We start from the raw sequence: 18,307 nt of genomic DNA, 5'->3' as shown, positions 1-18,307 counted from the left end.
TTTCTATAATACTAAGTCAAGAACATTGAACTATAGGCGGCCACTTTTATCAGTTCAGATTGTGGTGAGAATCGTTTATAGCAAATAAGCAAACACAAAGTACTTACTCGTATATTATGGCAAACCTTTTTACACACATGCACGCATCGTATATTGTTGTACAAGTTTTATACACTTAGGAACCACTGCAATTTTTACTAGTTTACCACCAAAATGGACTGCCGAAGTTGACGCCATGATGATCATTTTTTAACCTTCCCGCAATGAGAGAAATGACAGCAACCGGAAGTTCGTCTTTGGCATTAACATTTACAAATCAATATTACTTGCAAATTATTTATCACGTAATATCATAATATCTTAAATATTTAGTAGTTTATTTTACAATTATTAACACTTTTTTCACAGCTATTAGTTTTGCCTAATGGTTACACATCAATAAGTGGCAAATTCCGCAAAGCGTAGGAAATTGGGAAGAGAAAAAAGGAATTAAAACTATTACTTCTGATAAAAAAATCTATTGTATTTATTGTATTGTAATATGATATTTTACTTATTATTAATAAAATTACTAATGATTAATAATACATTTTTCTAGTATATTATTAATTATCATTGAGTTTACTTTAAAGCAGTATTTAATCTGAATTGTGATAATTCAGATTAAATACTGCTTAGATTGCATAATTAGATTTAGGATGATGTGGAGATTTTTTTAATGGCTAGTGGGGATTATCTTGTATTTCAACTTTGCATGAACGTCAACTGTCCTGACACTGACTTTATGACTTATTTCATTGTCAATGTCAAAGTCAATAGATGTACATGTTTATTTTAGGTTATACACAAAGTTTTCTACGTGAAATTTGAATGTCATATTGTAAATTAGCGCTGATTCCCCTCGTGTTTACACTGTTTTATATGTGACATAATAAAAAAAACTCTCATATGATCCTAAACTTCATTCATACACTTACTATTCACTGATTGACTAAAATTCGCTTATGCTTTAAGAGAGATTTTAAGAGAAAAAATAATGTTAAGCCGCTCATGTGGCATTCGTAGATAAGCAGTACATATTCTGTAAATTAAGATGAATTCAAACAATCTTAGAATTCGTAGTAGTGATATTAAAACAAGAAACACCACTTGTTTCGATCCAGTGGTTATATCAGACTGTTATAAAAAAATACTAAGTAAGTTATTTTTAATCTACTACTTAATCTACTCAGTAAAATATACTTTCCAGTCCAGTGGTGCTTGAAACTTAAAATAATCTTGTAAAATTATCAGTCAAAATTGCTTTCAATAGAGCCTACTTTAAGTATATTTGAATTCCTAGTTCAGTTCAATTTCAGTGCATATTGATGCTATTTGTTTGTGTCATTTATCAATCAGCATTAAAAATTTAGAAACAAACATCTGTTCTTAATAAATTGAAAATTTACATTTAATAATTCTTATGTTATTTATTTTAGATAAAAATGAAATTTTTGCTGGGTTTTTGGAGGCAAAATCTGAAAATCAGATTTCAATAATAAAACAAATATTGTTCAGAATTAAAGACAACTGCACTCATGATACAGTACACTTTCTAGTTATTGTTTATTTAGAAGCTGATATTAAACACCCAGCAAAATGCATGATATCAAGGTAAAAATAATAATGATTCATTTAACTTATAAAAAACTAAATTACTAATATAAATATATGCTTGTAATATAATTAATATATTCCTACTGCAGCCTCTTCTTATTCTACTTTGAGTTATTACTCAAATTAAAGATATATTTTCATTTCTCTAATTTTACAAAACATTTGTATAAAGTAAATTTTGCTTGATGGTAGGGCTTAACCACCAAATATGTATCTTTGTAAGTACTACCCCATCCTATATTCTACTGCCAAGCAGCAATACTTTGTATTGTTGTGTTCCTGTTTATAAGGTTAGTGAACCAGTGTAACTACAGGCACATATCATCACATTTCCCAAGGTTTTTAGGGCATTGGGGATGTAAGGAATGGTTAAAAATATGGGTAACCAATTACTATAAGGTGGCCTATATGCCCATCTGCTTAAAATTTATGTTACAAAATAAAATTTAGTTTGATTTTTTTTGATCTGGTGTTGAATTTTCTTATGTTAACAAAGGAATCAACATTCTTATCTCATTACAAACCTTAGCAAACTTACAATCATAAATGTGAAATATGCTCTACTTTGCAGTTGTGAAATGATTGCCGACAAATGCTTTATACATACTGCTTAATTGAGCAACATTTATTTTCAGATATGTCACCAAAAACGATTTTATTCAGAAGGAATTTACAGAGCTTCTTACGAAAGAGCTGGATAATCTCATAAATAAACCATGCACAGATTATAATAGCTTTGTCCATGTGATTACTAAAGTGACAAGCTGCATTGAAAACTTCCATTCTGGAGCAGCTGCAGTACAAAATTTAGAAATTAAGCTTGCCGAGTATTTCAAAAATTGTTTATACTGTTGTATTTCCACATTAAGGTATGTTATTATTTCAATACTACGGAAATAAATACTAATAAAATACTGTAAAAATATTAATTTACTCGGAGTCATTAATATGTTTGGATCTAATTGCATTATGTTTAGTTGTAATGGATCTCTATGGAATATAATTAACATTATAAATAAATATGTAGATTAAATTAATTAACATGTAACAAGTACATACAGATAGGTTATTTACATTAGCAGCCTGTAAATTTCCCACTGCTCGACTAAGGCTTCCTCTCCCATGAGGAGAAGGTCCGAATTTCGTTGAAATTAGACACATGCAGGTATCCTCACGAGGTTTTCCTTCACCATCGAGCACGAGATAAATTATAAACACAAATTAAGCACATGAAAATTCAGTGGTGCCTGCCTGGGTTTGAACTCGAAATCATCGGTTAAGATGCACGCGTTCTAACCACTGGGCCATCTCTGCTGTTACTGGGCCATCTCGGCTCTTAGCTTATTTAATAATCTTCATGAATATTATAAATGCCAAAGTAACTCTGTCATTCTGTACTGCTATTAGCACAAAACTACTGAACCAAATTCGATGAAATTTGACACAATGCACAGGCTTTTTTATACCTAAAACCTACAAGCCCCCACCTCTAAAACACGAGCTAAAACTAGTATCAATATAAAAACCATTAAAATATAATATAGGGAAGTAAATGATGTAACTCCGTGCTCTAAATGGTCCTGTTCTCTTGTTATGAACAAAATTATTTCACTCGGTAGTTCTGAATTTATTTACCACATTATCAATTCCACTGTTGTTTGCCTCATTGGCTCTTACAATTCTTACCTGGACTTCATTGATCTAAATTAACATAATTTATTGCTTAACCACCAAGGCTCCTTACGTTGTGCAAAGTTTTGTCAAACTTTACCAATTCGCACACATCAAATTCAAAGCCATACCATGCTGGTAATGCTGTATTATATTGAGTGAATAAATATCCGATTGCGACTCACTCACCTCTATTTTTTCTAGTGATGACAGCAAAGCTTTAGCGCCTACGGAGAAAAACGAAATATTTACTTTAGTTCATTCAACTCTAAGACTTTTATTGCACATAATACAAAAAATAAGAGAAGAGAATACATCAAACTTAATCGCATTATTTGGAGACATAAGAATCAGCCTAAAGTATCTAATATGTGACGAAGACGCGCCGATGGACACCAAATCAGTCTGTGGATTACTATATGTGTCGACGCATGTTTTGGAGAACAATTCCGACTCTTGGATTGACGTAAGTTTTATGTTATATTAAAGTAAAAACTTTTTGTTGAATATTGCATATCTTGGGAATGAGATGATTGCCAGGCTGTTTGAAATAACGGAAATATAATGTTTATTAGTGTATAAAAATAATAATCGTAAAATATGACTATAACAAAATTTAAAAAGCCCGCGGAATTTCTTTCGACGATTTTTCTCAGGTCCGAAGTGTTTATTTCCGGACCGGTTGTATATTTTTGACTATTAATAAGCAAGTGTAACGCTTATATATTGTATGAGAATGTAGAATTTTGACTTTGGCTTAAAATGCGTGACAGAAGTAAATAAAAAATAGAGAAGTATCGATACATCCGATTGATATCCGACGGAAAAAAATAACAGTTTATGTGCAACGAGAATTTTCAATGTGTGTATATTATAAAACAAAAAAACTAAATGATTAAATTATTTTATTAAAGATATTAGAATCGGGACACAACGATGACAATTTCAAAGATATTCTGTCCGACGAATCCGCCAAACTATGCATTTACTCTGCGCTTGTCACCGTCATACCCACAAATAAGCTAAAAGTGGAACTTCCCACCGGAGAACCGGCTATCATCAAAATCACCAAAAAAATACTGGAAATAGGCGAGAGGTTCGTATAGTTTAATAATCTTTTACTTGATTGTAAAAAAGTTTAAAAATTGAAATATGCGTAGCGGCTCCTCGAACGTCCACTACTAAGCGAAACCTTCCCTTCTCTTCATGGGGAGACAACTCTCTCCATAACGAGAACTCCCCGTGAAGGGAGAAAGGTCTCACCTTCCCCACCTCGATATCCAATCCGACGCGCTCGGCGCCCGACGGCGGCAGGCGCTCGTGGGACGCGGCCGTGAGCCTCGGCGTGAGCCGCGCGCTGGCGGCCGCGAGCGCGGGCGCGGGCGCGGCGCTGCTGGCGCTGGCGGTGCCGTGGCTGTGCGGCGCGCTGGAGGCGGGCGCCGACGCCGTGCAGCACGCCGCCGCGCTGGCGCTGCGCCGCCTCGTGCGCCGCGCCGACCTGCAGCGCCGCGACGGTAGGCCCCCGCTGTCTCGCTGCCGTCTCGCTGCCATCCATCCGCTAAGGTTCCGATCGCTCGCATAGATCCGAACGGAAATGGAGCGGAGTAAACTATTTGAAGTCGAACGTAAAAAAATCGGTTTTTGTATTTTTCTGGAAACAGTCACCGCTGTCGTAGAAGGGGGTAAAGAGCGACCGGAGATTATGCAGTTATTACTCATATGCTTAGTTCTATGAATCATCATTCCGAAGTTATCACTGATCAATAATACTCGCTCTGTTCGATGTCGAATGGCACGGTCCAGGCAACGAGGAGGTCCTGGACGCCCTGGTGGCGCAGCTGGGGGCGCTGGACAGGGAGCGCAGGAGCTTCTACGTGGGCGTGTGCGCGCTGGGCGCCGAGCTGGGCGCCGAGCGCGCGCTGCGGGCGGGCGCCGGCGTGCGCGCCGCGCTGCTGGCCGCGCTGCGCGCGCAGCCCGTGCAGGCCGCCGTGAGTCGCGCCGCTCATGCGACACGCATACGTGAATTCATAAAACAGCCATGTGACGACCGTCTGTTTTTTGTCTGCAAAGTCTATATATCTATTTATAATAAAAATGCACAATACATTCCTGGTACCCTACATATGTATGTACATGTACTAGCAACATTAAAATAAATACGGAACAGACCAAGCATAAAAACGTATAAATAAATGTAACAACCCAATGAAATGACTATGAAAAAAGCGGCACTTTGCGAGTAGCCCGCTGATAGCTTTTCTTTACGCTGTGAGCTCTGCATGTCTAAGCGATACTAGGAGCTCCAGTCTAAATCAATTGACGGCATTTGATAAGAAGATTAACTAAAGTTGTTCTTGTCGGTTCTTTTCAGTACTTTATAATTCTGCATTTCGCCAGTAACCCTGCATTCGATGATCGCTTTGCCAGGCAACGACGGCTCTGGAGACGCTGCTCCAGAAGCATATCCAGTCAGCCAGTACCGATGTTATATTCGAGCAGTGGATAGAACCGATCCTGAGTCACGTCAACGACGACGCCGTGGACTCCTCCGTCCTGAACATTCTAGAAAATCTACTCGTACTCGCTTTGAAACTTAACAGCGACCTCATGGACCATATGTAGGTACCATAAAAATAAATAGCAAATTCATGTAAATCTGTAAAGCCATCAACATTTACTACCTCTACAAAATTTCCATAATATCATCAATCAGAAGAGAATCATACATATACATTTCCAATGTAAAAAAATGAAAAAAAAAATCTTTAAAACTCTGACCCACGCAGCGTGTCCCCCCACAGCTTACCGCGCATCCAGTCGTCGCGTGCGCAGACCCGGAACCTGCTGGTGGGAGTGTCGGCTCTGCGGCGAGCGGGGGGGCTGCAGCGTGTGGGGGGCGTCCAGGAAGACACAGAGGGGTGCTGGAAGGGGGTGCTTTCCTACGAGTTGCTAGAACAAGCAGCCGTGGACTGCAGCGAACAGGTGAGACTTCGCGTCAGTCCGTTAGTAGTTTTTAGCCGACCTTAATGACTACCCAATTTTGACTTTAGTATCGTTGGTGGTCGGTTAGGTAAAAAAATAAAAATTGAGGCACATGCTTAAATACGAGTTAATGCGATAGACCCCGTTCATCTCCAGGATCCCAATTAGATTTTTGCTCACATGGACCCCTTGTAGGCTGTCGACCCCCGGGGAGTCAATATAGACCAAGACCACTTGGTTACCATTGTCATAGATAAACATGTGTTCAATGATATGTCTTTATTTTTTCTTCCAGAACCGAATATTATGCATATCTCTTATAGTGGAGTCTCCGAAGTCAACAGAAATATTTACGAAGGACGAACTGGACCTCGTCCTCTGGTTCCTGAAGTTCAACATCAATGCTCAGCAGCCGCATTTTAGGCAACTAATGCTTTCCATTTTAAAAAGGGTAATTATACATTTATTATGTATTTTTCCCGCTGAATTTCTTCTGCCGGTTCTTCTCAGGTCAGGGTATGTTCTGTACCGCCAGTAGTGTTTAATTCAACAATAAATAAGTAAACGTAATGCTTCTATATTGAATAAAGGAATTTCAGTTCGAGTAGATACATTTTTTTATTACTAGAGTCACAAGGGAAGGTTCCCGGCCACGTTGAAATAAAATCCAGGGTAGCCTATATCATTAAACATAAACTATCTTCAATCACAACGATGAAAGAAGGCAACGCAATAACCGTATTTTCCAAAAACCTTCAATATAATTTTCGAATTTATTTTCCAGTTCATAAAGCGTCTAGAAAGCAGCTACGGTGCTCTGATACGTGAAAACGACCCTACCGAGGCAGACAATAAGAGTCAATATTACTTGACGTTTATCGATCGGCTGGAAGAACTCTGCTACGATAGCCTGCTACAAGGCGCCAACTACAGCCGGCGGTACGTGGCGCTGCAACTACTTGTGTGGACGGCCGGCCTCACCATGCGCGGATACGTCCGGTTAGTCTCGGTTCGGTTCTCGGAAAAGTTCTGGCGTGGGCCTAACATAAGTTAAGCAGCTCCTAATCTTCAAATTCAGCGGCTAGGCGATAATTATTAGTGAAGAGTCTCATGTAAGTGGGGTGGACCTTAGAGATACGCGTGTACCTTTCTGAAAGTTTCCCCTGCGTTAAAAAAAGCGAGTAATGAACGAGTATTTGCCCCAAGGTCACGGGTTCAAATCAATATCTTGATTTGCTAATTTTGTACTTATCGAATATCTGTTATCCTGGCATTTTTATTCGCCTACCCAGCCGCGTTCTAGAAGATCAAAATCATCTTACCAAGACAGCAACAAACTATTACTAATCCTCAGGAAATATTTGTAGGAGATGGCAATATCATCAAATAGAAACACTTCTGTATCACCTCGGGGACAGCTACGAGAACAATAAGGCGCTGGCGCTGGAGCTGCTGTGTCAGTGTCCCGTGGACATGATAAAGGTGAGGACGTTTTGGTGATGATGACTTATGTGTGCACATCATCAGCCCATATTTGTCCACTGCTGGACATAGGCCTCTCCAAATACACGCCACTTTGCTCTTTCTTCGGCAACTCGCATCCACCTCCTGCCAGCCGTCTTGCGCAAATCGTCACTCCACCGCGCCTGAGGACGTCCTACACTACATTTGCCGAGACGCGGTCGCCACTCTAAAACACGTTCCCCAACAGTTATCGGTTCTATGACAAATATGGCCGGCCCACTGCCACTTCAGCTTACTAATCCGGTGGGCTATGTCGATGACTGGTTCTCTGACGGATTGCCTCATTTCTGACGCGATCCCTCAGAGAAGCGCCGAGCATAACCCTTTCCATAGCACGCTGAGCGACTTTAAACTGGTGGACCAGCCTTGTCGTGAGTGTCCACGTTTCGGCTCCTCATGTCATGACGGGTAGGACGCACTGGTTGACGACTTTCGTCTTAAGGCACTGTGGGATCGACGATGTGAAGATTTGACATAACTTCCCAAATGCTGCCCAACCTAGCCGAATTCTTCTATTCACCTCGTCCTCAAAGTTGTTTCTACATAATCGCAATGTCTGCCCGAGGTGGACATATTTTTCAACAACTTCGAGGACGGTACCGTGTATCGCAATCGGTTCCGGTAGAACATGTTCATCGAACATTACCTTGGTTTTATCCAAGTTCATCCGTAGGCCGATTCGCATAGAAGAATCAGCCAGCTCATTCAGCATTTGTTGTAGGTCCTGCAGCGTTTCTGCCATGATGACGATGTCGTCTGCGAATCTCAAGTGAGAGATGTACTCGCGATTGATGTTGTTGCCACGCCCTTTCCAGTTCCGCGTCTTGAACATGTCCTCCATTGTATTAGTGAACAATTTGGGGGAAATAACGTTCCCTTGTCTCACTCCTCGATGCAATGGTATGGGATTTGTTTGCTGATTCTGTACTTGGACGGACATGGTAGCGGCTTCGTAGAGAAAAGTCATCACTTGGATGTATCGCCAATCAACTTGGCAACGCTCCAGCTCCACTCCAGAACAGCCCAGATTTCAACCGAGTCAAAGGCCTTCTCATAGTCCACGAATGCAAGACACAGGGGCCGATTATACTCATGGGACTTCTGTATAATCTGCCGCACTGTGTGGATGTGGTCTATGGTGCCGTATCCGATCCGAAACCCGGCTTGTTCCGGGGGTTGGAATTCGTCGAATCTTCGGGCAAGACGGATCGTGATCACTCTTGAAAACAGCTTATAGACGTGGCTCAGTAGGGATAAGGGTCGATATTTCTTCAGCAGGGTCTTGTCTCCCTTTTTAAAGAACAGGACGACCACACTCCTGCTCCACGCCTCTGGAGTCCTCCCTTCGAAGAGGACAAAGTTAAAAAGCTTCTGGAGTAACCTCAGTACCGGTTTACCTCCTGCTTTCAATAACTCTTTTGTAACCCCGTCCTCTCCAGGGGCTTTTCCATTTTTAAGCTGTTTAAGAGCAATCTCGATTTCGCCAATTCTGACTTCTGGCAGGTCTTCGGTGAAATGGCGTGTTAATGTAGCTCTAGGATCCTCATTTTCGGGATCAGGTCGAGATGCATGCGGTGCGTATAACCGGCCGTAGAAGTCCTCTACTTCCGAAAGAACTGCCGGCTTGAAAGAAACGACTTCTCCACTTGCTGTGCTCAACTTCGTCAGGTTATGTGCTATGTATGCTTCCATTCGCTCATTGCAAACCGGATTTAACCTGTTCAATGTAAATCTGGTTTCAATCGCGTTTTCAAACTGAAATAACTACATATTAAATTTAGAAAATGGATTTAAAAAGGTTTGAACTCTCTCAGCTAACGACCCTGCATTATAATCTATATTACATTTCAGTCTAAAAAATACAGCACAAGTCTCGAGCTCAAAGACATCTTAGCGGAAGCTTCGTCCGTGAAGCCCACGGACTGCGTGACCGCCGTCTACAAGCTCAAGTTGCTCAGGAGCGTGCTGCCGGAGAATATCCTACCGGGTACTGACAGGTGAGCCGAAACTGAGTTATTTAATAAGAGTAGATTATTCAACACGAGATGATACAGATGATAAAAAAGCGTGGAGCTAATACTCGTTGACTTTCAGGTAGGATATAAATAACTGTATTTAACTAACATAACCTGGTATTTCAAATGTTGGAAAATAATCCTTTTTATGAGACTATACCTTCGTACCGTATTTTGTGTTTAAGTAACTGATAAGTATTTGGCTCATAATCCCTTTAAAAAATCTCTTGACCACGCCTAATTCGACATAAACATAAACGCAGAGGTGGACTAACAGGGGGGCGGAAGGGGCGGCTCGCACCGGGGCTCCAGTCTTAGGGGGGCCCCCAAATGTATCCGAATTTTGCTGATCAAATCCTAAAAAAGACTTTAAAAATGTGCTTAGTACCTACATAATTTCATCAAGATCAAAACACTACACTCTACAGCCATCTAGATATACGCGGTACTAATATTCTTTTAACTTCGCTGAACGCGTCCAATACGCTGGGGGAATCCCCGTCTTTATAGCGGAAACTTCCCCGGGAATCCCTGAATGAATGAAGTGCAAATAATTCTCTCTTGTACGACTACATTTATCTTTAGTTACGTCTAAAAATAAACATTGGCCTCATTTAATATATATTACATTTAATTACGTTGATATTTAATAGTTTATTAGTATGTATTAACGGATCGCGAACGGATATGACTTTTTCAAATTAACATAAAAACTTATTTATACACACAAATGTAAACTGATCAAAAGCTTGTAAAACTACATTTTTTTTAAAGCTAGGGGCCTCATTCGCCTCTGCCGCCTCGGGCCTCTGGCGGGCTTAGTCCGCCACTGCATAAAAATAATATACAGCGAACGCAACTTCGTTCCGACCGGGTGTCCCACGGCTCATCTATCGCTATTTTCCAGTAACATACCCAACAACGTGAAACTGTCTCTGCTCACCACCCTGCTGGACGAGCTGGAGGGACAGCTGGGCGAGTGCGAGCGCAGCCTCGTGCTGGGGGCGCGCCGGGCGCCCATGTACGGCGTGCTGCACTGCATCGCGCTCGGCGTGCAGGTGGTCAGCCCCTAGTGAGTAGCGCGTCTCGCTCTAGCGCGGAGCGCGCCGTATCGTCCGTCTCGCTCGCTCGCCGCCCGTGTCACCGATTCTTTCGCTCCGGCAGCGGCGTCCAGGAGCGGTGGGTGCGCAGCGTGCGGCGCGTGCTGAGCGCGTGCGTGCGCGTGTGCGCGAGCGTGCGCGCCGTGCTCACGTGCGCCGCGCCCGAGGGCCACTTGCCCACCGCGGGACACATGGGGTGACTTATTGCCATGCTCACGCCGTACATCGACTCCCAGAAGCATTAAAGTATCGTGTCAAATATCATCATCCTTTTGCAGGCACATTCCACTCGAAGATGGCCACGAAGTCACTGCGCAGATGGTCCTGCTCTGTGCTTGGAGATCGATCAAAGAGGTGTCTGTCGTTGTTATTTAAGAGAAAATTATATAAATATGTATAACAGCTCTTGTGTATCCTATACGTGTATATCTGACCTTGCTATCATTCAAACCGAGACTTTCTTTAACAAATATTAACAGATCCAATTGGCGTTTTCTAATAGTTTGAAATCTGTTTTAATTGAAATGATGCCGACATACTAAATATATATATAATTTAATATGTTGTTTTATGTATGTTTACAAAAAAGGCTTCCCGTCATTGTTACTCAAAACTTATATGTTTGAATCTCATTAATGATTATTACAATTAGTATAATACAGTAATTAAAAATAAATACCGCAGGTGTCTCTAATCCTTAGTACGTTAGTAACCCAAGCGTTAACCCACGATGAGTTCAAACCCGCGGCCCTCCGTTCCACACTCGTGCGTCAAGTGGGAGAGATGTTCACAACCCTGCTCACCGAGACCAAGCATAGGGGGGCCTTCGAACAAGTGTATGTCGGCTTTACGAGGATGTTAACGAGGTATGAAATGATTTGAATGATGATTGAATTTCAATTTTTTTTTAATAATTTTAAATTCATTTTGGCAATGCATTTATCACATTAGTTTCCGCTTAAAAATATATGTATAACTACTATTGAGCATTCCTAAATTTAAGTAAAGATGAAGAAGTATATTGTTACGTAAACAGTGTCTCATTTTCTATTTAAAACGATGTTGTTGTAAGGCATCGATATTTTTAGCTGCTTCATTGTAATATAGCCATCACCTCCATCTTCTTCAAGATAATGGAGTCCATTATTAACTGACAGCTCCTGCGTTACCTAGAGGAGCACCACCTGATTAACGACCGCAAGTACGGTTACTGTCAGGGTAGCTCAGCCAGTGATTTTCTAGTTTATCTGACACAAATGGGTGGAAGCAGTTTAGTCCAAGGGGAGGCATTTGCAGCCAGTCTGGACATAGTCAAGGTCTTCGATCGCGTATAGTACAAAGCCGTTCTTCCGAAGCTTCCTTCCTATGGCCTTCCCGGGAAATTATGCAACTGAATCACCAGCTTTTTGCCAGAACGAAGTATCAAAGTCGTTATTGACATTAGACGATGTATGCTCTGACTTAAAATTCGTCAATTCTAGTGTTCCATACTAGGATAGAATAGGCTGCGTACTATCTCCTACTTTGTTTCTTCTCTATATCAATGACTTGTTGGAAATCGGCAAAAATTCAATGCCTTGCGGACTTTTGACACAGTACCGTTGGCACAGTACACCTGATAACAGACAGTTCTAAGATTTATCGGGAATGCGTAAAACCGGAAACTTGTGTCTGAAAATCAAGTCTTTGTAAAACAAAGTCCAATCAGAACCCAAAAAGACACAAGTTTTCGCGTTAATATTATTTGTTTGTATTATATGTAACTCACCTTTCGTAGTGTGCCCGCGATTCGAAAACATTCCCATTGCTGCCACAGTTAGTATCGGAACACTTGCCATTAATGTTTCGAATTTTGTTCAGTTCCGTGCTCAATTGTAAGATAAACCCAAATTGGCATCTAAAAAGCTTATTATGCTCAACAAAGCAAAACCGTACATCTATACCAGTATACAAGGCGCAAATTTGGTCAGAATGGCTCGAATTATCGACTATTAAGGGCTTTTCGATCTGCTTGATCTTTTGGCTTTGCGTAGAGATGTTGGATCACTTTGCTTCTTTTACTCTTCGGGAATGTTCTGAGGAATTGTTTGGATTAATACTAAAGCAGGTGTGCTGTGTGTGATCCGAAGTTCACCATCGGCACCACCTAGATATCCGAAAATCCACAAACGCGATTTTTAAGGCATTTTCAGCCTCGCAGCCTCCTGCTCGTTTGCCACCTATAGCATAAAAAAAATATGTTTCAGTTTATGGCGAAGTCGGAATCCCGAATTTAATTCGTTGCCCAAACTGTGGCTGGAAGAGTTGCTGTCGTCCATCGAGAGCGGAGACCCCGACCGGAGACTGTGCTCCACCCGTCGCAGTGCGGGGCTGCCCTTCATGATACAGGTACGGGCCGATCCCCTGCGAGAGCGGTCGCCGGAGGTGACGTCGGACGGCGTCGTAAAGTGTTCGGGTTCCTACTAAGTATGGAAAATCCAACAAAAAATGAGCACCAGCCGATCGATTCCAGGCGCTGGTGATAACGGAGCTACAGGTGCACGGCAGCCCCGGCGGCTTCGAGGCGTGCACGGGCCGCCTGCTGCGCCTGGCGGGCGCCGGCGCCGACGACGCGGCCGCCGCGCGCACGCGCTGCCACGCGCTCAACGTGCTGCGCGCGCTGCTGCGCGACCGCGGCGTCACCGAGCGCGGCGCGCCCTGCGCGGCCGACGCGCTGCTGCTGGCGCTGCAGGGCTTCGAGCGCCGCACGTGGCTCGTGCGTGTCACTTGTCGACAGTTGTGGGAGCACTCTGCATCTTTTACCACATCTTTAAAAGACTGTATTTCGATATCTTCAGGAGCGCAATTCGGCCACGTTGCTGTTCAGCGCACTGATGGTGCGCATATTTGGGGTTCAACGCAATAAAGACTCGGAGAATTTGTGCGTGCGGAACCGGATGACCGGGCGGATATTCTTCCTAAAATATCCGAAACTTTATGATTTCATGCTCGTGAGTAAATTAAGTGTTCACTATTACTAGTTTGATATCCGTGGAGGGCTCATATGTTTGTCTCTTTCCTTAACAACATTACGTTTCCCGTGACGTAAACGATTCTTTTTTTGCAGGAAAAGCTAAAAGAAGTCCACGATGACAACGAAGAGAGATTGCTGCGTCCATCTCTATACCCAATTTTGCTGTTGCTGGCCAGGTTATACCCCTCCTCGCTCGAAGGGACCGTCTCCAACCTGAAGGTAACGCGATAGTACAGAAGCACTAGCACTAGCACTAGCACTAGCTTACCTCAAAGCAGACAAAGCACCCACCCGAGCCGCCCTTGCAGCTGGCCGCGTTCGCGCCGCTGGTGCGCGCGTGCGCACGCGGAGCCGCGCTCGCCACGCGCCGCGCCGCCGCCCGCGCCGCGCCCGCCGCGCTCGGCGCCGCGCGGTCAGTGCTCTGCGATTGGAGCTCGTTCGTATTCACTTTTGATTCTATCGAATCGAATTTATGATCCGACTGGAAATATTTTTAGGTATATCCCCCATATCGAGGAAATGTACGGATTGCTGAGCGATATGAAAATCAAAAGGAACTACTGTCACGGAATATTGCTACAGGTGAGCCTAACACTGAGCAAGCGACAAGTTTTAAGTCGGGTTGTCCGTCGAAGTGCTGACCGTGCTGAACGTTACTCGACTTCTAGAACTAGTTCGTTCATCGTAGAATAGACATAGAAGAATTTAAAAACACAAATATATCAGAAACGAAGGCACCATTCAAAACCTGGGATTATGTCGGTATGAGCGTTACTTTAAAGATTTTCGTATGTACCAGCCGTCTTCAATACTTTGGTTAGGTACAGGAGGAGGAAAGTAAAGGTGAACTAATAATACCAAATTTCCGACTCCACAAAGTTAATACAGTCTTCCTGGGACAGTATTCGTTCCTATAATAAGGTTCCACGACTAGTTTTAACTTGGCCCATTAAAAAAATTTAAGGCTCATGCCAATAAAACATTAATAGATATGGCATACTACTCTATACTCTGTAATTAAAAGAAAAAGAGTACCTACTGAGTTTCTTGCCGGTTCTTCTTGGTGTATTCTACTTTTCGAACCGGTGGTAGCTTTCCATTTAATACGATACTGCCTGCGTGCACAGCATACGTGCCGATTCCAAAGCTTAAATGCTTTTATGAGCCTACTTGAATAAAGAATATTTTATTTTGATTAATGTAATCCAATATACGAAAAGCAAATTATAGTTTAAATAACTTCCAGCTAATAAAACTGTTGGAAGCGAAACCAGACAAGCTCGCAATAGACAAGTCCAAGACCCGCTTGCTGCAGCTCGTGGAGCAGTCGAGTTGGATCCTCCGACAAAGTGTAGGAGGTCTGGCCTGCTACCCTATAGCCGACGAGTATATTAAGATGATTAATATTCTTATATGGAGGTGAGAGCTCGGTTATTTGTATCAACAATAAATCTATTACCAGTTCGCAATTCAAGACACACGAACGAGTGAGTCAGGTGCTAGGAATATGTGTTTGCAGGCCGCATTCATTGAAATGGTTATATTATTATATTTCTTATTTTATTTGACAGCTGTCTTATCCCAATGAGTTAAAAAAAGTAGACTCGAATTTATAATTTGGTGTTAGTCAACCTACATATGGAAATATGCAGCAAATAACCACATCCAATAGCGTTCAACGTTTGTAAGTCGTTTGTCAGTACCGCTACTGATAATAACTAGTCAATACGAAATACCTTTCTTTGTTCATGCTTCGAAAAGATATCTACAACTTTATATAAGATTTTATTAAGGGTACACGTTGTTCCAGATTCGACGGATTAATTGAAGAAGATTTTATTAACAAAATCCAAATCACTCTGAATAACCTTATTTTCAAAGGAACCGGAAGCAAAAACGAGATAAACCCTGGGAGAGAGTTGTGTTTAGCTAACGCTGCGTACTTACGACTCATCATTTTACACAGATATGAAAAAAACAATGATATTCGTCAGTTCGTCTATAAATGTCTCGCACACGAGTGCTACGAAGTTACATTAAGTGCTTTAAACTATCTCCTAATACTTCACGGAGTTTTCGAAGTTGAAAATAGTTTGCAGGAACATTTACGTGAAATATGCAGCGGATTGGAAATGTTCGAAAGCGACTCAACATACACGGGAAGCTTATGTCGAATTTTAAAATCTAGCAAATACTTGGAGTGCACCCAAAAGTGCTTGAAACTATTAACTCTGAAACGTGACACGGCAAAGATTATAATACAAACAAAAATGGACCGAGACGACGACATTTCGGACGACTTTGTCGTTGACAAACTTCTCTACTACATTGACAACGAACATGAGAATTTGATGCATTTCTACCTAGGCAACTTGTGTAACTTCCTATGCGCCAAAATGGCGGCCGGTGACGTCAACGAGTCAAAGCTCGTGAAAGCGATGAATGTGATCTTCTCGTGCAGCCTGCCTCACAACAACGACGAAACGAGGACGGTGGTCGTAGAGTTTCTAGAGAACAGTCTGAAAATGTTTCCGTTGCTGGATATTCATTTGAAAAGTCTCAGTGAAGAGGAGCAATGTAAGTCCAAATGTTATATTATTAGGAACATTTATACGAATGATCTATGTTTATTCTGGCGTCAGATATAGCTAAATTTAACGTAAGGACAGAAAATGAAAGAAAAAATATATTCTAGCACATCAGAGGGGTTTTAAGTGAACCCCTTCAAATGTTTGATGATTCGGTAGTGACGAAAGGTTTTTATGGGGCGTATATACGTAAAGCCAAAAAATATCGCTATATTGAAATACTCCAGCGTTTCTTTATACAGGCGGGTTGAGCTTGATATCGTGCTAAAATTTGACGATTATTTTGAGTGCTATTTTTTATCTGACTGTTAGAAAAAGTTATTTAGGTATTTTCCTCGTTGGGGTGATATCTTTAAACTTATTTTGGAATATTAGGAATTCTCAAGAATAGAATGCGTAGAAGTATAAACAAATGTGTGAAAAGTGATAAAATTATGTTTTATATAATTATGTTTATTTATTTGCGCAATTACATTTCGGTGCTATTGAATTAGTAGATATTAAAATCAAACAGAAAGTAGCAGAAGTGATAAACTCATGTTTCATATCCGATCATTATTCACTCCGAAATCATGGAGGGTCAAACATCTGCAAACAGTACTCAGACGCGTCGAGGCGGCTTAAGCATTCTCGGTAATCTTGTACTCACTTTTGTCACGATTGGCAGGATAATCGCGTAGAACTCTCAAACAGTGGCACCCGATACTCCAACTAATGCAGACAGTTGCTCTACTTTATCGGCGATTTCTGACTTCTCGTTCCCCTCGAACTATACACCGCCTCGCCTAAATCTGAGATACACATATGTATACATTGGCGCCGCAGTCTCGGTGCTGACGGCGTGGTGGGGCTGCGCCGTAGCGGCGCTGCACGACGACGAGGAGGCGCTGCGCGCGCGCGCGGCGGCGGCGCTGGCGCTCCCCGCGCGGGCCCCCGGGGCGCCGCTCCCCGCGCGGGCCCCCGGGGCGCCGCTCCCCGCGCGGGCCCCCGGGGCGCCGCTGGCCGCGAGGGCGGCGCTGCGCGCGTGCGCCGACGTGCGGCGGCTGGCGGCGCTGGCGCTGCTGGACTGGAAGGCCGAGGTGTGCGCCAGCGATGCACTCGATGAGCAGGTGAGTCGCGGCCGGTCGAGTTCTCGATTTGAATTTCCGATTCGCCAGACGTCTACCCGCGTTCCATTACTCTGTGCGGGCGCGCCTAAAGGTGTACTACCGATACTCTCCGTAATTGTGTTCCGACTTCGGAGCGACTGTATTTGTGTCCTTCATTTTCAGACTCGTGTGTTTGATCAAAACGAGAGGTACAATATTTATCTCGAAGAAACTTTTTGGGCGCGCGATTGTGCGCGGAGAATAAAAGAAATATGCGACGAGAAAAACCTCTGCGAATACATATATGACCTCATACATGTGAAAAATTATAGAGAGACGTTCGAAAACCTCTGTGGCGACAATTTAATTATGTTCGAAAAGTCAATTCGAGGTTACGAAGGAGAAATAAACCCTAAAGTGAAGATTTTCGCCGATACGTTAAAGACTACTCAATAAGAGCCACGTACCAATTGTTGTAAATAGTTCATACTTTCTATTTAATAATTAATCAATTATTTTGCATTTTAATGTACACAACGTCCTCTTTGACGGGGTATTTTAACATAAATAAAATAATTTAATAATAAAAGAATTTTATTTACAAATAAACGATTTTAATGTTTATCACATTAGTTTTAACTTGGCTTCCATCATTTCCACCAACAATCTT

General features: G+C 42.2%; 1 protein-coding gene across 1 annotated transcript; it reads left to right on the top strand.

The window, feature by feature from the left end:
- The first annotated feature begins 824 nt into the window (after positions 1–824).
- Positions 825–18,189, top strand: LOC113396532 (tRNA (32-2'-O)-methyltransferase regulator THADA). Its single transcript, XM_064217197.1, has 27 exons — positions 825–1,196; positions 1,479–1,653; positions 2,292–2,525; positions 3,532–3,793; positions 4,242–4,423; positions 4,642–4,841; positions 5,131–5,315; positions 5,755–5,945; positions 6,129–6,309; positions 6,605–6,760; positions 7,094–7,308; positions 7,677–7,791; positions 9,685–9,830; positions 10,756–10,920; positions 11,013–11,144; positions 11,227–11,302; positions 11,633–11,814; positions 13,195–13,336; positions 13,461–13,703; positions 13,786–13,938; positions 14,055–14,180; positions 14,270–14,373; positions 14,459–14,543; positions 15,208–15,380; positions 15,772–16,538; positions 17,375–17,658; positions 17,821–18,189. The coding sequence occupies exons 1-27, from the start codon at positions 1,094–1,096 to the stop codon at positions 18,091–18,093; spliced, it is 5,250 nt and encodes a 1,749-aa protein (XP_064073267.1). The 5' UTR covers positions 825–1,093; the 3' UTR covers positions 18,094–18,189.
- Positions 18,190–18,307: the final 118 nt, after the last annotated feature.

This window comes from Vanessa tameamea, chromosome 15 (genome assembly GCF_037043105.1).
Source record: "Vanessa tameamea isolate UH-Manoa-2023 chromosome 15, ilVanTame1 primary haplotype, whole genome shotgun sequence".
Classification (NCBI taxonomy): domain Eukaryota; kingdom Metazoa; phylum Arthropoda; class Insecta; order Lepidoptera; family Nymphalidae; genus Vanessa; species Vanessa tameamea.
Note: the sequence above shows the minus strand (reverse complement) of the source record. Positions and strands in the feature narration are given on the sequence as shown.